The sequence below is a fragment of the Silurus aristotelis genome (assembly GCF_946808225.1).
Source record: "Silurus aristotelis genome assembly, chromosome: 22".
Taxonomy (NCBI): Eukaryota; Metazoa; Chordata; class Actinopteri; order Siluriformes; family Siluridae; genus Silurus; species Silurus aristotelis.
In genome coordinates this window covers 12,550,965-12,568,974 of record NC_139595.1, presented here as the reverse complement: position 1 = coordinate 12,568,974, position 18,010 = coordinate 12,550,965, and the positions used below count along the sequence as shown (strand labels likewise).

The following is an 18,010-nucleotide window of genomic DNA, read 5'->3' as shown; positions in this document are numbered from 1 at the left end:
GTGGTCCTGACTACAACACTAACTTTAACCCTTCTAAGTGCGGAAACATTATTGCTTTGTCTTCTTTGAAATGACCTCATCTTGATTTAATCTGGAATACACATTAATTGCTCTTTGGTTTCATCAAGTGTGCAAGTCAAGAATTTAATTCTCTTTTCAGAGGTGGAAGTGTATGACTTGGAGACATGCTTTTACTATTTGTTTTACTATATAGTAGAGGTGGGTAGAGTAGCCTGCCTAGCTACTACCTTCTTAAAGTAAATATAGAGTTAAATGCTTTTTTTTAATTAAGTAAACAATCTCATATTAGATGGTAAGATTGGAATATAAGAAAAAAAAACTACTCATTTAACATTACACAAGATTTACATTTCAGAGTAAACAATGTAGCTGAAGAGGTGGACATTTTCATCTGATTAGAAAAGTATTGTCTTGGTGTGGGACAGTTGACTGTAAACTATGTTTATTATATTTTTCAGACTGTAATTTGACTTTCATATACTGTGTTTTTAGTTTTCCAAATATATATATTGAGTTAGAACTTAGATGATTTTTTTTTGGCCACAATGCAACATTATTGATAATCTCACCAGTATAATATCTATCTATCTATCTATCTATCTATCTATCTATCTATCTATCTATCTATCTATCTATCTATCTATCTATCTATCTATCTATCAAATGTATATGTAATATTAATATTGTAGTTATTTATATTCTAATACACGTTTTAGGTTTGTTGAGGTGTATTGTAGAGGGTGTTCATAGGTCTTGATGTTTCCTGTGAACTCACTATGAAATATATTTCATTATACATAAATTTTTTGTTTTAATTATTATAGCTTTAACTGCATTTTCTTGTTGTTGTTTTTTTGTTTTTGTTTTTTTTTAAAAAACACCAATATGTTGTATTCATTTGGGCTGATTTTTGAACGTTTCTGAAAATATTTATTTTGCCACCGTCTCTTGTCAGTATAATATGTCATTTATTTTTGATTATGTTAGCAAACGACATAAAATCCCATTATTAAATATTGTTTTTTGAGAACAGTAAAATGTTAAAGAAATAAAACTGATTCAGAGCGTCCCAGCTACAAGCCAAATCCTAGCTATGGTTTTGGCAGCTTTACACATTCATTAAAAAAAACATTAATGTCCAAATCTAAATATAAAAAAAAAAATGTGTTTACTGTAGTAACCAGAATAAATTGATTGGCTATTAAGTAAAGCGACAGTTGACCAAACGTAGAGACGTCATGACCACGTGACCTCGCCACTTTGATTCCGAAGCGTTGTCTTGTACAGCAGAGCTTCCGAAGTTTAGAAACACTCCGTTTTTGTTGTTTGTTGTTTGTTGTTATTAACCTGGAGCAGATCTTATCGTATGGTGTTTCATGAGAAGTCGCGCTGGCGTGTAGTAAAGGAGGTCCCGCGAGAAAAGTTGGAAAGAACAAGGCCAGAAAGAGAATTGAACTGGAGAAAGGCTTCCAGTCGGATTACTCCAGCATCGAGTATCACCAGGCCATGATGGCCACAGAGGAGCTGTATGAGGTAAGTCCTGCTCAAATAACAGACAATTCTTACGAACAATACTACCTTTAGTATCGCGATCACGCTCGACGCTGAGACTTAGTTTGAGTTTAGAAGCTTCTTGAATCACAGATGATAGATATGTCCTGCAGTGTTCGGGTGGATTGTTAGCCCACTAGCTAGTTGTTTCGTAGCGCCTACACGTTGCTTCCTGAGTACCTGTTATTTTATTTTTTTTTTATTGTTGGTCTTGTTGTACTTGATGGAGATGTGCCTGACATGAAACATGCGTTTAAGTCTTAAAATTTTTTTCCCTTTCATGAGTAAAAACTTGTACATGTCAGAAATGTGTTGGAATAATAAAGATACAGCACTTAACATGTGGAAAATTCCCCAGTGATCGAGTATCTTTCTTCTATCCTTCTACTTCCCTCTTTGTTTTTTTTTTTATATGACCAGGATGGCTCTCCTACTTTTTATTACGTGTATATATAATATTAATGTCGTAGTAAATTATTTCCCAATACACCTTTTTAAGTTCGCTGGGGTGTATTTTAGTGGTTTGTAAAAGTGTTTGTAGGGCTGAGTGTTTCCTGCAAACTCAATAAGAACTATAATTTTTTATACACTTTTTTTTGTCTTTGATTATTATAGGTTTTTGGGTAGAACAATGATGTCGGGTCCTCATTTGGGCTGTTCTTTAAATATATTTGAAGACAAAAGAGTATATAACAAACAAAAGAATGACTACATCCCCTAGATATTTTTGTTATAAGAGACCTTGGTGAATTTTATTTATTTATTTATTTATTATTATTATTATTTTATTTTTTTTAGGAAAAAACTTTTATCAAGAAGATCAAAGTTTGATCAGTCCTGAAACTTTAGTCGTATTATGATAGTAGTAGATAGTATTATGTCTTATTATTATTGACTGTATTGTCCTGATCACTTCTGTCAGTCACTATGTAGCTTATGTCACTTTCTTGCCTTAAGCTGCAACATGCTCAGTAACATCCTGGTATTTTATATCTCTGCTGACCCACTCACTTTTGACAAAAAGTATGCTGTACACTATTGTCAAAACATGGTAAAGGGAAAGCATGTCCATTATTTTAGGCGTCTCATTTAAAAGAACACTACAGCTTATAATGTGTTGTGGTGCAGAGAGGGGGATTGTGGGTAAATGTGGCACACAGACACACTAGCCTATAATCCTCTCAGAAGCTAATGACATGCAGTGTGTATCTTCTGTGCTATGTGCCAGGTGAATACCGATTGGTGGCTGGAGAGAGGTCTAACGAAGACGGAAATGGTTTGATGAGACATTGTGAAATTTGTTCTGTGCTAGTTTTTACCCTGTGTTGGAGGTTACCTGTTTACTGTTTGACTTGTGACTGATGTATTTAGAGTAAGAAGTAATATTGCTAGTAAGATTTTAAGCCAGCATCCGATCACAAATTTAGCTGTTGCCAACTTTGAGTAAAATTCTTATTTTTAAAGTACAGTGTAAGTAGCACAATCAAGACAGCTGTAGAATTATAAAATAAGCAAGTTCTTCCTGTAAACTTCGAGACAATTTGGGATAGTTGAATACATTTTTTTTTTTTGTTGAGAAATTACTGATGATTTTAAATATTTTAATAATTCAATAATGTCCTTATTTATGGTGATAAATATTTATTTATTTAGCAGCAGCAAAAAGCACAGATATGTGGCCTTGTAATACGCAGTATAGTAAGTCAAGTTTGATGCCCCCTTCTCTTTTGTGTTTTTTCTTTATTTTTCTTATTTTCAAGATAGGACATTAATACTAAAGAAATCCAGACTATTAGAGAACACATCTGGAATTATGTAGTGAACAAAAAATTGTTAAACAACCCCAGATTATATATTTTTATTAAGCTTATCCAAAACAGCTACATTTAGCTGTCCATACTCATTGCATTATTCAAATTTATATATATATATATATATATATATATATATATATATATATATATATATATATATATATATATATATATATATATATATAATATACATACACACACACACACACACACAGGTTCTTGAAAAATCTAAATATACATAGTGTATGTGAAACATAACACAACCTGTTATTTTCTCATACATGTATCTATAATAATGAAAAAAGTTATGTAAATAACCAGAACATCCTCCTAATCCCTACCCAACCTAAATTGTCCCACAAAAACTAAAATGGATAGAGAAAAATAAATGTAGAAAATGTTCCAAATGTAGAAAAGACATTGGGTCCTTTAAACCCTTTAAATGGCGCTTATTATATAAACCATCAACGGGAGATACTCCAAAAATTGCAATTACAGTGGAACCTCGGAAGCTCGCGGCCTCAGCGCTCGCGACCTCGCATGCTCGCGACTCTCATTCAGATCGGCTCGTGAGCTACCGCGAGCTGCTCAAAACGCTAGTTTTAACATTTCTAATCAAGGTCTATCTCATTAAAATTGTCTAATAATTAAGTGTTATGGAGTGAAAGTGTTATTTACTCATTTAAATCGATTTCGTATAGAGTTCTTTGGGTTTTTACTGGGTTGGAAGGGGCGTATCAAAAGGTCGCGAAAATTCGGAACTCGCGACCGGTCTTGGTCCCTAACCCTCACGAGCTCCGAGGTTCCACTGTATTGGCAGGGTTTCCCAGAGACATTAAGAGCTTTTGACAATGTGTCAAAGAAAGAAGACCAGAAAAAATTCAGTTTTGTACAGGTGTATAATGTACGAGTGTGATCTGCCGGGGACAACAAACATCTATAACACCTGTCATCTTCTGTTAAAGAAAGTTTTTAAAATTTTGCTTTGGTAAAATGGATTCTATGAACTATTTTAAACTGTATAAGACTCAAATGGGCACAAATACAGACCAAATACAAAATATGCTTTAGCAAAATTGGGTAGCTGAAAGTAACGGAATAAATTAGATTTGGAGATACTGAATCTATTTAACAAATTGTTGAATGACACACACGTGTGATCCAGAAACGAATTATGAAATAGTAACAAAAGTTGAATCCAGAGTAGAAGGCACAAAAAGATGATTGCCACAAATAGGTGCGTAAGTGGGGACACTGTTTTTAATTTAAAGTGATGTCGGGACTGTTTCCAGATTTTAAGTGAGGAGAGTACAATTGGATTAGTGGTGTATTTAGAGGGGGGTTGCAAAATAGGGTTGAAAACTAATGCAGATAAAGAGGATGATGTGCAGGAGTTAGCTTCGATCATACACCAATTAATATCAAAGGAATTACAACATAAATATATTTTCTGGATATTAACTACCCAGTAATAGAAAAGGAAATTTGGAAAGGCAAGACCCCCATCCCGTTTAGTTCTTTAAAAAATTTACCTTGTTACTCGTGGGGGTTTCCCAGCCCAGACATATGAGGATGTAATGGCATCAAATTTCATAAAAAAAAATTTGGGGGAAAAATGGGAACAGTTTAAAACATAAAAAGCATACGTGGCCTACTAAAGATAATGAAAATGTATTCCAATGCTGAGGATCTACTTTAATATGGTCCACTAATTTTGTAAAATGTTCTTTATGCAGTGACGAATGAATTTGATATATGAACCCCCAAATATCGAAAATCAGCAAAAGACAGGAAAGGGGAGCATATCCGGGGGAATTTGTTTTTTCAATCCAATTATGGGGAAACACTCTATCAAGGTTCAACCTGTATCCTGAAATAAAGCCAAACTCATTCAATAGATTCATTATACTATCCATACACTTAAGAGCATCTGATACATATAGCATTAGATCGTCTGCATATAGTAAGATGTGGTGTTCCCTTTCTTCTCTACGAATTTCCCACGTGCCACGAGAAAGCGAAAAACGAGGACGTTTCAGAGTTTTCACACAAGCTGAGGGAGTTGGATACTGCAACCAAATCCATGAGATGAATCTGGATCCGAATCCTTGTAAAACCATGAATAAATAATTCCACGCCACTCGGTCAAAAGCTTTCTTCACAACGAAAGAGATTTTCTCTGCATCCAGAGAGAGCTATTTCTGGCCGTGATAAATGGACTAAGGATTACATTCAAAAGTCTAAGTATATTGGACGATAACTGATGGCCCAGTATAAAGCCAGTTTAATCATCTGATATGATCAATGGAAGATGATTCTCTAAACGTTTGGCTAAAACTTAGTACTTTAACATCGTTATTGATTAGATTAACTGGCCTGTAGCTGCCGCAAAGTTTAGGGTCCTTGTCTTTCTTTTATATTAATGAGATCAAAGCTTGGTTCAGAGATGGTGATAAAAAAACCTTGGTCAAGGGAGTGATTGTACAGCTCTAATAACATAGGGGATAGCAGACCAGAAAACTTTTTAAAGAATTTGTCAGTGAAGCCATAATGGAAAAGGAGCATTGTTGTTTTTCATGATTGAAATCTTTCCCAAGCTAAGAGGTTCATCTTGGCCACTGACTGCGACAAAAACGTACAACTCTAAAGCTCGTATTTCTAAACGCAACGAGAGACCAGAATATACGTTCACACCACCGACTACCCACGTAAAATCGTTAACTCCTATAACTTAAATCTACACCCAGCTTAAAACTAACTTTAAATAAACAATATTGGAAAAAATTTATTAAACAAGCAAATAGAAAGGTAATATTAGATTGAACACGTTATACAAAAGTTCCGCCTCAGGAAGGCGCCGAAATCAAGGGCAAAAAAGCATGCCGTTTATGTCCGTTAACCAAATAATTTCATTAATGTGCAACACGTAACCTGTATATATAGTAGAGATGCAGGACCAACATCAATCAAAATAAAGGAGGTACTCATGATGTTGCAGACTAATATTTCTTGTGTGCAATTTCACTAAGATAGAGTGGGAATTTAGAACTGTCTTAAAGTTTTACCACAGCTTAAACCTGCAGAAATCACCAACTCCTCATGGAAATGCACATTAGTCCATTAGTCTCAGAGTTAGTTAGGAAAGTTCTGCTGGTAAAACGACTCCGCTGCCTCAGGAGAGCTGAAGATCCATTCCACGCCGTTACAGCTCACTCGGACGCAAGCCGGGTATGACATTCCAAATCGTACTCCTTGCTTGTAAAGCAGACTCTTGATCTTGTTAAAAGCCGCTCCTTTCCTCGCCAGCGCTATGCTGAAGTCCTCGTACATCTTGATCTTGTGGCCGTTATAGGAAAGGTCCTTCTCATGACAGTTTACCTAATGTATCAGTTAAATATTATCAGCGGCCATGGAGGTTCACCTGCACGAGGTTTAGATCGGAGACTGCGGTGGGCACGATCCAGCTCAGGTGGTTCTGCTGCGCAGTCATCAAGAAGCTCAGAAACCGTTAGTTACAAACTCCCTTGCGTTCTTCTTTTCAATGTCCTCCAGGTAACCGTATATTTTGCCGCTTCGAACGAGATAGAAAATCTTCTATATTATCCTTAAGAGCCGTGTTTTCTTTTTCTGTGCTTGTCAGTTTTGACTGAAGAAGCTTTTCATCATGCTCGAGCTGAGTTATTTGGTCACTGTGTTCTGAGAGACCCGTTTCCAACTCGTTGATCGTAGCTGCCTGTGCTGTTAAACAAACGATTCAGTTGAAAACCTTATTGGTTCCAGGGATCTATTTAGAAGTGCAACGGATTCCACAGTCATGTCTTTTTAGAATTTCCCAAGCTTCTTAACTAGGGCTTCAGCTGTAAGCTGCAAAGTTGTGGATTCGTTATCTGCCATTTAACTGCTTTCTTTACAGGCCCGATCATGATGATCTTGAGTCTGTTGTTTTCCGCCTGTCCTTGTAGACTTGCTTATTGCAAGTGAAAATTCCAGAGGCATAGACCAGCAAAAACTAAAATTTGATGCAACAAGTTCGATTTGCTAATAAAATATGGTGTATTCTGAAAATATTACAAGTAATAACGCGGAAGTCCCGCTCATTGCATTCTATCATCAGATTGACGAGGTAGTCCCCTGGAATGGTATTCCATTCACAGTTTCACAGTCTTTTGCAGAGGAAAGTGTGAGTACAGAGTCAATAGCCCTATTATTGCCACTATCACTACTGTTCCATATTATGATAAGAAATACTCGGTTAAGTAAAGAGAAAAATAATCCATCATTACTTTAGGAAATTAAGGTCGGTCAATCTAAAAAATCTCAAAATTTTTAGTGTTCCCCCAAAACCATCAAAAGCTATGATGACACAGGCTCTCATGAGGACCATCCCAGGAAAGGAAGACCACAAGCTACCTTTGCTGTAAATCAGTGGTCCCCAATCCCCGGGCCACGTAGTACCGGGCCGCACAGAGAGAATACATAACTTACATTATTTACGTTTTATTTATTATCTGATTCTGAACAGTTTTATTTTGGAAAATTACCGGATTCTCTATGCCACATCTGTCTATGACTCACTGTTGATGCATGTCAAGATGCTTGCCTCGGTCACATGTCTTACCTACATCCGCTACCTTCTTAAAGGGGCTGTTCCGGCCGGTAACACATAATACATTACCGCTAAATTGAAACCCCCAAGCTAGCAAAATGAACAAAAAACAACACAGTGGATTCACGTTTATTATCATATTTAGAAATAACCAGTGTTTATACTGGTCATATTTTATTTTGTTGTGTTTATCCACCACACCTTTAAGGCCAGTCCATGAAAATATTGTCCAACATAAAACCGGTTTATGGCGCAAAAAAGGTTGGGGACCACTGTTGTAAAGGATACGTTTATTAGAATTACCAGCCTCAGAATCTGCCAGTTTGAATTAATGCTTTTTGGAGTTCAAGTGACCGACATTATATTTTAACCGCCACTGTTCAGGAGGAGACTGTGTCTCCTGTCATGTGACTGAGTCTCATGATGCTAAACTGACGTTTTGGAAACAAGGTGAGGGAGACGAGATTGAGATGGTTTGGACATGTGCAGAGGAGGGACTTTGGGTATATCGCTAGAAGAATGCTGAATGGAGCCACTAGGAAGGAAGAAAAGAGTAAGGCCAAGAAGGAGGTTTATGGATGTGGTGAGGGAAGACATGCTGGTAGTTGGGTTGAAGGAGGCAGATGTAGAGGACAGTGGGGTATGGAGAATGATGATCCGCTGTGGGTGACCCCTAATAGGAGAAGCCTGAAAGAAGTAGTAGTAGTAGATGGTAAACTGCATTTAGTTGCTGTTTACCTGTACTATGCAATGACAAATATCTCTGTCTATCCATCTATCTAGCTATCTATCTTGATTCTGACAAGGCTGACTGAGAGAATGCTAAGAGTGTGCAAAGCTGTCATCAAAGCAAAAGGTGGCTACTTTAAAGACTTAAAAATATAGATTATACTTTGGGTTATTTAAAAAAAATTTTGTTTACTACATAATTCCATACATGTTCTCTCATGATTTGTATGTCTTCAATATTAATGTTCAGTGCATCTAAAAAGTGTTTACAGGGCTTCACTTTTTCCTCATTTTGTTACGTTACCGCCTTATACCAAAATGGATTAAATTCAATATTTTCCTCACAATTTTACAAACAGTACCCAATAATGATAATGTGAAAGAAATTAGTTTGAAATCTTTGCAAAATAAAAAATCACACGTACATTTAGTATTCACAACCTTTGCCTTCACACTGAAAATTGAGCTCTAGTGTGTCCTGTTTCTACTTATCATCCTTGAGATGTTTCTACAACTTGATTAGTTGAATTCACCTGTATTGTCTGTAGACCTCCAAAACAGGATTGTATCGAGGCATAGATCTGGGGAAGGGTACAGAAAGATTTTGCATCACTGATGCTACCAGTGAGCACAGTGGCCTCCATCATCTGTAAATAAATGAAGTTTGGACCCACCAGGACTCTTTCTAGAGCTGGCCGCCAGCCAAACTGAGATCGGGGGAGAAGGACCTTAGTCAGGGAAGTAACCAAGAACCCGATGGTCACTCTGAAAGAGCTCCAGCATTCCTCTGTAGAGAGAGTAGAAGCTTCCAGAACAACCACCATGTCTGCAGCACTCCAAGAACCAAACCTGTATGGTAGAGTGGCCAGATGGAAGCCAGTCCTCAGTAAAAGGCACGACAGCCCATCTGGAGTTTGCCAAAAGGTACCCGAAAGAGACTCTGACCATGAGAAACAAAGATTGACCTCTTTGACCTGAATGCCAATTATCATGTCTGGAGGAAACCAGGCACCGTGCATCACCCAGCCAATACCAGTTTTTTAGCAGCAGGATCTAGAAGACTAGTGAGAGACATCCTTGATTAAAAAAAAAAAAAAAACACTGTTCCAGGGCGACCTCAGACTGGGGTGAAGGTTCATCTTCCAACAGGACAACAACCCTAAGCACACAGCAAAGATAACAAAAGAAGTGGCTGCGGGGAAACTCTTTGAATGTTGTTGAGTGGCCCAGCCAGAGCCCAGACTTGAACCCGAATTAACATCTCTGGAGAGATTGGAAAATGTCTGTGCACCGATGCTCCCTATCCAACCTATTGAGTATTGAGCAAAGGCTGTGAATACTTGTGAATTTTTTATTTTTATTTTGAGGAATGTAATGAATTTAATCCATTTTGGAATAAGGCTGTAACATAAAATGTGAAAAAAGTGAAGTGCTGTGAATACTTTCTGGATGCACTGTACAGTGTTTAAAATAGGGCTGAAACGATGAGTAATTCAGAATTCAAAAAAATCATTGAGGCAAATAATTGCTTTGTTTAGTTGATTTAACTACACGCGTGCTCTGAACAGGTTAACACATGCTGCAGAATTAAAAAATAAAGAAATTGGGAGGAAACAGCAAGGGGCAAAGAGAAGATTCACATGGAAGCCTGTTTCCACCACATAAAAAAAAGGTTTTCATAATTCTGACTTTTTTTCTCTTGCCAATCAGGCAACGTCACTTACTCTGTAGTTACAGAAAGCTTTACACATTGAAAATGAGATTGCCTACAATCACTAAAATCGCATAGTATCAAACTAGGCCTCCGATCCCTGGAGATAACTTTAACAATCAGCTCTGGAGGAACAAGACCGATAAAGCAGAGGGGCCTCGTGGCAGAAATGGGCTTCCATAGATTCAGACCAAAGAAAGTTTCCAGTTTGGGATCATTTTTGACTAAAACACTGTACAATGCATTTCCTTTTTTAAATTATTATTATTGGTGTAATCTGATTTAATTTTTATTTTTTATTTTATTTACAAACTTGCATTTTGATTTTATATGGCAATTAAATGCACTAAGTGGGTTTAGTTTTCACAGATATTCTTGTATGCAATTTCAGCAATAAATGTAATTTTTTTCTAAAAAAGGAAACAATGCTTGTTAATTTCAAGAGACCCGTCTTATTTTCTCTTTTATATTTAGTATTGCTCTTTATTTATGTATGTTTTCAAATACTGTTACTAAGGAAATGTTTTTATATTCTTATTTTTCTTATATTATAATGCTTACGCCTGAAATAATTTTTTTTAATAATTCAGTACTCTGCAATTCAAGGCACAGCTGTGATTTGTCTGATGATGCATCCACTATTAGCTTTCTGTTTATTTTTTTAATTTTTTTCAGTTTTGTTTTAGGAGAAACATTTAAAAAAACATTGTGTCCTCTCTTTTTCATGCTGTCTAGGTTGAGAGAATTGTTGGTAAACGTAAAAACAAGAAAGGGAAAATGGAGTACTTGGTTCGCTGGAGGGGTTATAGTTTTGAAGGAGACACTTGGGAGCCTGAGGCAAATCTAACCAGCTGCACGGAGTTTATAAATGAGTTTAATCGGCAGCACAGTGAGAGACAGGGTGACACGCCCAATGTGCGCTCTACGCGCAGGTCACCCAGCACAGCCATGGGTTGTAACTCCAACAACAATGCTCGCAAGCAGATGAACAGGCCTCAACCACCTACCAGCAGCCCATCTGCTCTGAGCATGCCTTCCACCAGTGTTACAAAGCAACTACACTCTCCACAGAACGCACTGGATAACAGGGACATGGACACTAAAGCAGACACACAACAGCAGCCTTTTATATCCACTCCTGCCTCCAGCACTTTACGCTGTAGTATGGACCTTGTGAAATCTGGAATCAAAATCTTAGTGCCAAAAAGCCCGATGAACAGTCGTGCTGACTCAGAGCAGTCTCCCAGTGAGGCAGCACATAGTCTGGAACAGGGCGGAGAAGAGCCCGATTCTGTACCCCCTGAGGTGGCTGTGCAGGAGAAGTCTGCCGGACATGTCCTTGTGCCAGGACAGGAGCGGGCACGCATGGGCACACGACCCAGAACACAGGCAGCTCTGCCTCCACCTCAAGTTCCTATCACTCCTGCTGCAGTCCGCACACTGAATGGGAAAGGTACATTGTCACCTGTGAAAGATGTATTTGTATATATTTTTCAGTGTCTATCTGTTGTGACGTACACCGACCCGGCATAATATTATGACCGGTAAAGTGAATAACACCGATTTTCTCTTTATTATGGTACCTGTTAGTGGGTGGGATATATCAAGCAGCAAGTGGACATTTCATCCTCAAAGTTGATGTGTTGTAAGCAGGAAAAATAGGCAAACATAAGGATTTGAATTTGACAAGGGCCAAGCTGTAATGGCTAGATGACTGGGTCAGAGCATCTCCATAACTCCAGCTCTTGTGGGCTGTTCCCAGTCTGCATTGGTCAGTATCTCGTAAAAGTGGTTAAAGAAACAGTGGTGAAGCGGCGACAGGGTCATTGGTGGCCAAGGTTCATCGATGCATGTGGGGAGGGAAGGCTGGCCTGTGTGATCAGATTCAACATATGAGCTACTGCAGCTCAAACTGCTGAAGAAGTTGATACTGTTAATGCTCGATGGGTCAGAACTGTTCTGGCAGCAAAAGGGGAGGGGGGGGGGACTGGGACCAACACAATATTAGGCAGGTGATCATAATAGTATGCCTGATCGGTGTATGAATCTATTTATATTGGTAACTATAAAAGTCATACATTTTACTCCCAAGGTGAATACAGACCTGCCAACCTTCACACGTTGTGCTATATATTAAGTGACAAATTGACACATTGACACATTAACTCTTGTTCAATTGTTGAACTGTTAATAAGTTGACACTTGTGAAATCTTTGAACCTTTTCTCATCTCCCATTATTGAGCATTTGAATATTGAGTTTATTCATGTAAAAAATTATATAACAGTTGTTTATATTAATTCCACATATCAGAAATAAAAATATGCACAAATGATGCCTTGTTTAAGTCCCATCACTAAGAGCTGCTATATTGGACTAAAGTAAATTTGAAATTTTAACAATTTCTCATTTTAACAATGAGATTTTTAAAGTGGATGGAACTACTTCCATCCACTTTTTTTTAGGCAGGACAATGCATTGTTTCACTTTCAAGGTTGGCAGGTCTAGGAAAATTTTCCATTAAGTATTAATAACGTTTAATCCTCATTCATCGATGTCTGTTCCTATATGTCTGTTAGCCATCTTTAGATGTCTTTTGATCCCTTTTTTTATCTAACCATCCATCACCAAGAAAATAACTAATGTATGTGTAACTGGTATACATTTTTGTTGAGCTAATTGGCATGTTAATACAGATTGCCATTGATCTAATTTGTCAAAGGTGTTTCAACAATTATGGAGGCCTCATCAGCCAGTGGGTCAGCCAGTGTACAGAATGGCACAGCAGGAGTGGCAGCTTGCTCGGGGGTAACAAGTGCAATAAAACGGCGGCCCGAGGAACGATCTGCCATCGACAAACGCCTACGCTTTAGTGTTCGTCAGACGGAGAGTGCTTATCGTTATAGAGACATTGTTGTGAAGAAACAGGATGGCTTTACACACATTCTGTTTTCTACCAAGTCTTCTGAGAACAATTCACTAAATCCTGACGTGAGTGTAAACACACTACATGTAGTTGCCGAACATCAGAAATGTCATATCAGGTTGTCTGTGGAACTATTTGTATTTATTATTTCCCCAGACAAGCTGGAGATGCAATAAATGTATTACATATTTAATTATCTGCTATTATTTCCTCAAATTACTATCACACATGCAGTCATTAAGTTGTTAAATGTGGTTGTAGTATGTTTTGCTAGCAAGTGAATAAAGCTTCTGGCACCTGAATGCTGCAGGTGATGAAGGAAGTTCAGAGCGCCATGGCCACGGCATCAGCAGATGACAGCAAGTTGGTCTTACTGAGCGCAGTTGGAAGTGTGTTCTGTTTCGGCTTGGATTTTGTCTACTTAATCAGACGACTTACTGATGATCGCAAAAGAGAAAGCATCAAAATGGCTGAAACCATTAGGTATAAACGACAATTTTCACAAAATATAAATACAGAATTGTTTGTATTTTTTGTTTATCTTGACATTAAAGTGTGTTTTATATTTATAATGTAGGTGTAAAACTACATGCCAGTAAAAATGAATTCAGTTTGAGCACATGGTGGTTTAGGACCTTGCTAAAGAGCTGGATTTGTACCTGTTGAACGAGGTGTTTTGATTGGGGGAATAATAGAGGACAAATGTCTTAAGATAAGACTTATAGTCTAATTAGTCTTTAAACTACATGATAACATATTGACAGCTGAGAAGTACTATTTGTAAGTCTCTTCAGATATAGGTTTTTAGAACAGTTTAGCTTTCAAGTGCTGAAAATGCATTTAAAGGTTAAGTCACTACCACCATACTTGCTTATTTCTAGAAACATTATCGTCTGTTTTCTAGCGTACATTTTGTATTAAAGTTTTTTCCATAATACATTTTTTTTTAATGAATTACTTTGTATATCAGTCTGGTTTCCCCAAAAGTCATAGTATAGAACCAGAGCCAGCAACAAGCGCTAACTTGTTTGATCATTTTCTTGGACAGGTTTAAAGTTAGGATTACCTTTTTAGATGCCGTGGAAGTTGTTTTTAACAGGACATTTCCAGTTTAACATCGATGGAAACGCATCTAATTTACATTTATAGCATTTGGTAGACGCCTCTATCCAGAATGACGTACAACTGAGCAGTTGATTGAAGGGCCCACCTCAAGGGACCAGTAGTGGCAGCTTGGTGTTGTGATTTGACCTTCGAATCCAGAGTCCAATGCCTTAAACACTGTGCTACCACCTCCAGTAAGCCTAAAAAGTGCACTATTGTGTCTCATCAGATTCAGCATTCTGGTTCAGCACTGGCAAGGAAACTAACATGAACCAACTATAATAGGAAAGGTCACACAAGACACAAATAAAACCTTGTGAATAACCTTTTTTTGCCAGGTAAATGCAGGAAGAGGATTCAGTACAAATAAACTTCTGCTAGTGGTTAATTTTACACCCCTCTTTTCTTACTTTGACCCAGTTTCTTACAACAGTATGTATATCCATTTTTAAGCAAATAGAAATATTTTTAGTTAATAATATTCTATTAAATAACTAACAAGCTAGCAGTACATAGCGTGTTCTGCAAAGTGTAGTTTGGTGTATGTGAGTGAAAAACCATTGTCAACTACAGTTTTCTAAATTATTACTGTTAAAATATTTTGCTCACAAATTTAGTACTTGCCCACCATAAACACTTTTTTCAGCACTTCTCATAAACTCCTGTTAGGAGTTATTCTTTTGGTCAAACACTCAAACAAAATAAGTTCACTAGAGAGAAAATATAGACTAAGGGGGAAACACATGCAATTAAAGAAAAGGGGACATTAAGAAGTGCAGTCTTATGTTTCACATCTCTAAAATGCAGTTTGTGTAGATTTGAATGCTTGTTAAAATGTCTTTATTAAAGTATCAAGAACAAAAGAAACAAGCATGCTGTAGATTGTATAAGGTGTTGTTGACCCAACAGTGTCTACATTTAGAATGTATTATGATGCTTAAAATAAAATGTTTTATTGTTTACTAAAGAGCCAAACATGTGTATATGTGTATTATTATATACTTAAGTATCAAATTCACAAATTTCTTAAACTTCTTAAAGCTATTGCCATAAAGTGGCATATAATTATATTATATGGCTTTGTATGCTATAATATGATAATAGTTTAATAGAAATGTTCCAGCATGAATATATCCCAGAGTATAAAGTATGTCAAATTTGTTGTGGAAAAACTCGTGTCCTGCACAGACTCCTGACCTCAAATATAATGCATATGATTTTTACAACTGTTTGATGTACAGTATTTTCTATAAAATGGAACAAAATATAGTTATAATAACATGATTTAATCCAAGTCTGTCTGATCTATTTTCAGGGCATTTGTAAACACATTTATCCAGTTCAAGAAACCAATTATTGCTGCTGTAAATGGACCTGCTGTTGGCCTCGGAGCCTCCATCTTGCCACTTTGTGATGTTATCTGGGCTAACGAGAAGGCCTGGTTTCAAACCCCATATGCCATCTTTGGCCAGACACCGGATGCATGCTCCTCTGTGACATTCCCTCACATCATGGGTGTTGCATCGGTGAGTGTGTGTACATTTTCAACAATGTTAGATTAGTTAATTCATATATGTTTATTTATATATGTTGTATAATAAAAGAACTGCAAATGGTTTGGAACTTGTCTAGATCTCTTCAGATTTTGTTAGTTATTTAATCTATGTATTTACTTACTATAAATTATGTGGCGTAAAAAAAACCAGTATGTTCAGAAAATTGTAATGGATGTAGCTGGTATTCACTTACATCCTCACTCCTGATGTCTTGATAAATAATTAAATAATTGTCATTTTGATTTTACTTTTCAGTTGCATATAAAAGATAAATACATATGTATAATTTGCTCTTTCAGGCTAATGAGATGTTGCTGAGTGGCAGAAAGCTGACCGCCCAGGAGGCATGTGCTAAAGGCCTGGTGTCCCAGGTGCTCTGGCCAGGGACCTTCGCTCAGGAGGTCATGGCACGCATTAGAGAGCTAGTCTCTTGTAATTCAGTTGTAAGTCATCCCTTTTGTTTTGTTTTCATAATTGTTTATTCAGTGACATTCTGCATGCTCTCAAGTTCATATCTTTCTCCTATTTTAATGCATTCCATTAGTCATGCACAAGTGGCATTAATACACACTCGCACATCTTTTTTTAAAAGCTGACAAATAGTTTTAACCTTCAGAGTACATCTACATCCATAAGTCATTTTTTTCATTTTGTTTTTTATTTTACTTCATTTTCATGATGCTGCTTTCTACCACGGCAATCCTGGAGGTTCTGCGGGAATCCAAAGCGCTGGTGCGGAATGTTAACAGAGCTGCCCTGGAGCAGGCCAACGAGAGGGAGTGTGAGGCACTAAAGAGAGTGTGGGGCTCCCCACAGGGCATGGACTCCATACTAAAATACCTGCAGAAGATAAATGACTTCTGATTTAATAAACATATTCACTCATCACACAGCGGACACCTTTCACAAGTGCCTAATGTGAAAGACAGTTCTTGAATAACTGCGTTTGCAAATCTCAGTATTGACCATGTTTATACATTTGCCTCTCAAAGCAAGTTTCCTTTCTGCTGACGGATTTCAGTTTCAGCTGTAAACATTATAGAAACCTTTTTTTTTTTAAATACACAGCAACTTCCACCTATCAGTGATAGCTATCCTGTTCTGAATCAGCTACACTGGGCTCACAGTTCTGGTTCTATGCAGCAGATGGATTTTTATATCCTTTTTTTTTGTTGGTTATTTAAAACTCATCACCACCTTTAAGAAACTTTAGGAAAACAATAGTTGTGCTTTTTTTTTTTTTTTTTTTTCCTGCTGAATTTGAGAAAATATTTAACCTCTTGGCAGGCTCTGTGCTTATATTCTGGTCACTGGTGATTCACACATCAGTACCCTGTTTCCAGCAATGTGAGAATCTCAATCTGGTAATTAAGTGTTAAACCTCCAACTATAAAAATTTGTTATAAAAGTTATTTATGTTATAAACTGTATTAAGTATTTATTGACGATTGGATGCTTTCCAGTGTTTTCCCTTTCATTTGCTTCTTTTGTAAATGTCATCGCCATGTGTTGTATTGTGTTAAGAATCACTTTAATTTCTTATGAATGGTAATATTCGTTTAGCATATTGTAGATTTTTCTACTATAAAACACTTCACTGATTTTACTTTGTCCATATCTCGACAACTTTTTTTGGGGTTTTAAAGTTTATTCTGAATTACATCAATATATTTAATACTATAAGTAGCTCTAAAGTCACTGTTTAACTTCAGATCATTTACTGCCCAGAATAATTAGGGTCTCTACTCACTGAAAGAACCATGCTGCTGTTCTAGATAGCTTTAGAGAAACAAATGAAAGAACTTTTAGACTAGAGTGCATTTAAAATAAAGACTGGGGGTGGTAGCTCAGTGGTCAAGGCATTGGGGTTTGGATCGGAAGGTCACAAGCTCAAATCCCACCACCACGCTGCCACTGCTGGGCCCTTGAGCCCCTGCTCGGTAAGTCGCTCTGGATAAGGGTATCTGCCAAATGCCATAAATGTAAGCCGTAT

At 37.1% G+C, this 18,010-nt stretch overlaps 1 protein-coding gene and 1 long non-coding RNA gene across 2 annotated transcripts in view; both read left to right on the top strand.

The window, feature by feature from the left end:
* LOC310717781 overlaps nt 1–18,010 on the top strand; it is a 296,978-nt gene that overhangs the window by 175,235 nt on the left and 103,733 nt on the right. The gene's annotated exons all lie outside the window — the stretch shown is intronic.
* Nucleotides 1,240–17,623, top strand: cdyl (chromodomain protein, Y-like). The gene is made up of 7 exons (XM_083525795.1): nt 1,240–1,554; nt 11,168–11,885; nt 13,154–13,422; nt 13,668–13,840; nt 15,777–15,987; nt 16,317–16,460; nt 16,726–17,623. Exons 1-7 carry the CDS (start codon nt 1,528–1,530, stop codon nt 16,879–16,881), a joined length of 1,698 nt encoding a protein of 565 aa, XP_083381921.1. The 5' UTR covers nt 1,240–1,527; the 3' UTR covers nt 16,882–17,623.

Excerpts from the sequence above, each read along its gene's own strand:
- cdyl (XM_083525795.1), top strand. The coding sequence starts at position 1,528 with ATGATGGCCACAGAGGAGCTGTATGAG. Across the intron at positions 1,555-11,167 it reads CCACAGAGGAGCTGTATGAG|GTTGAGAGAATTGTTGGTAA; the intron begins GTAAGTCCTGCT and ends CATGCTGTCTAG. Across the intron at positions 13,841-15,776 it reads AAAATGGCTGAAACCATTAG|GGCATTTGTAAACACATTTA; the intron begins GTATAAACGACA and ends ATCTATTTTCAG.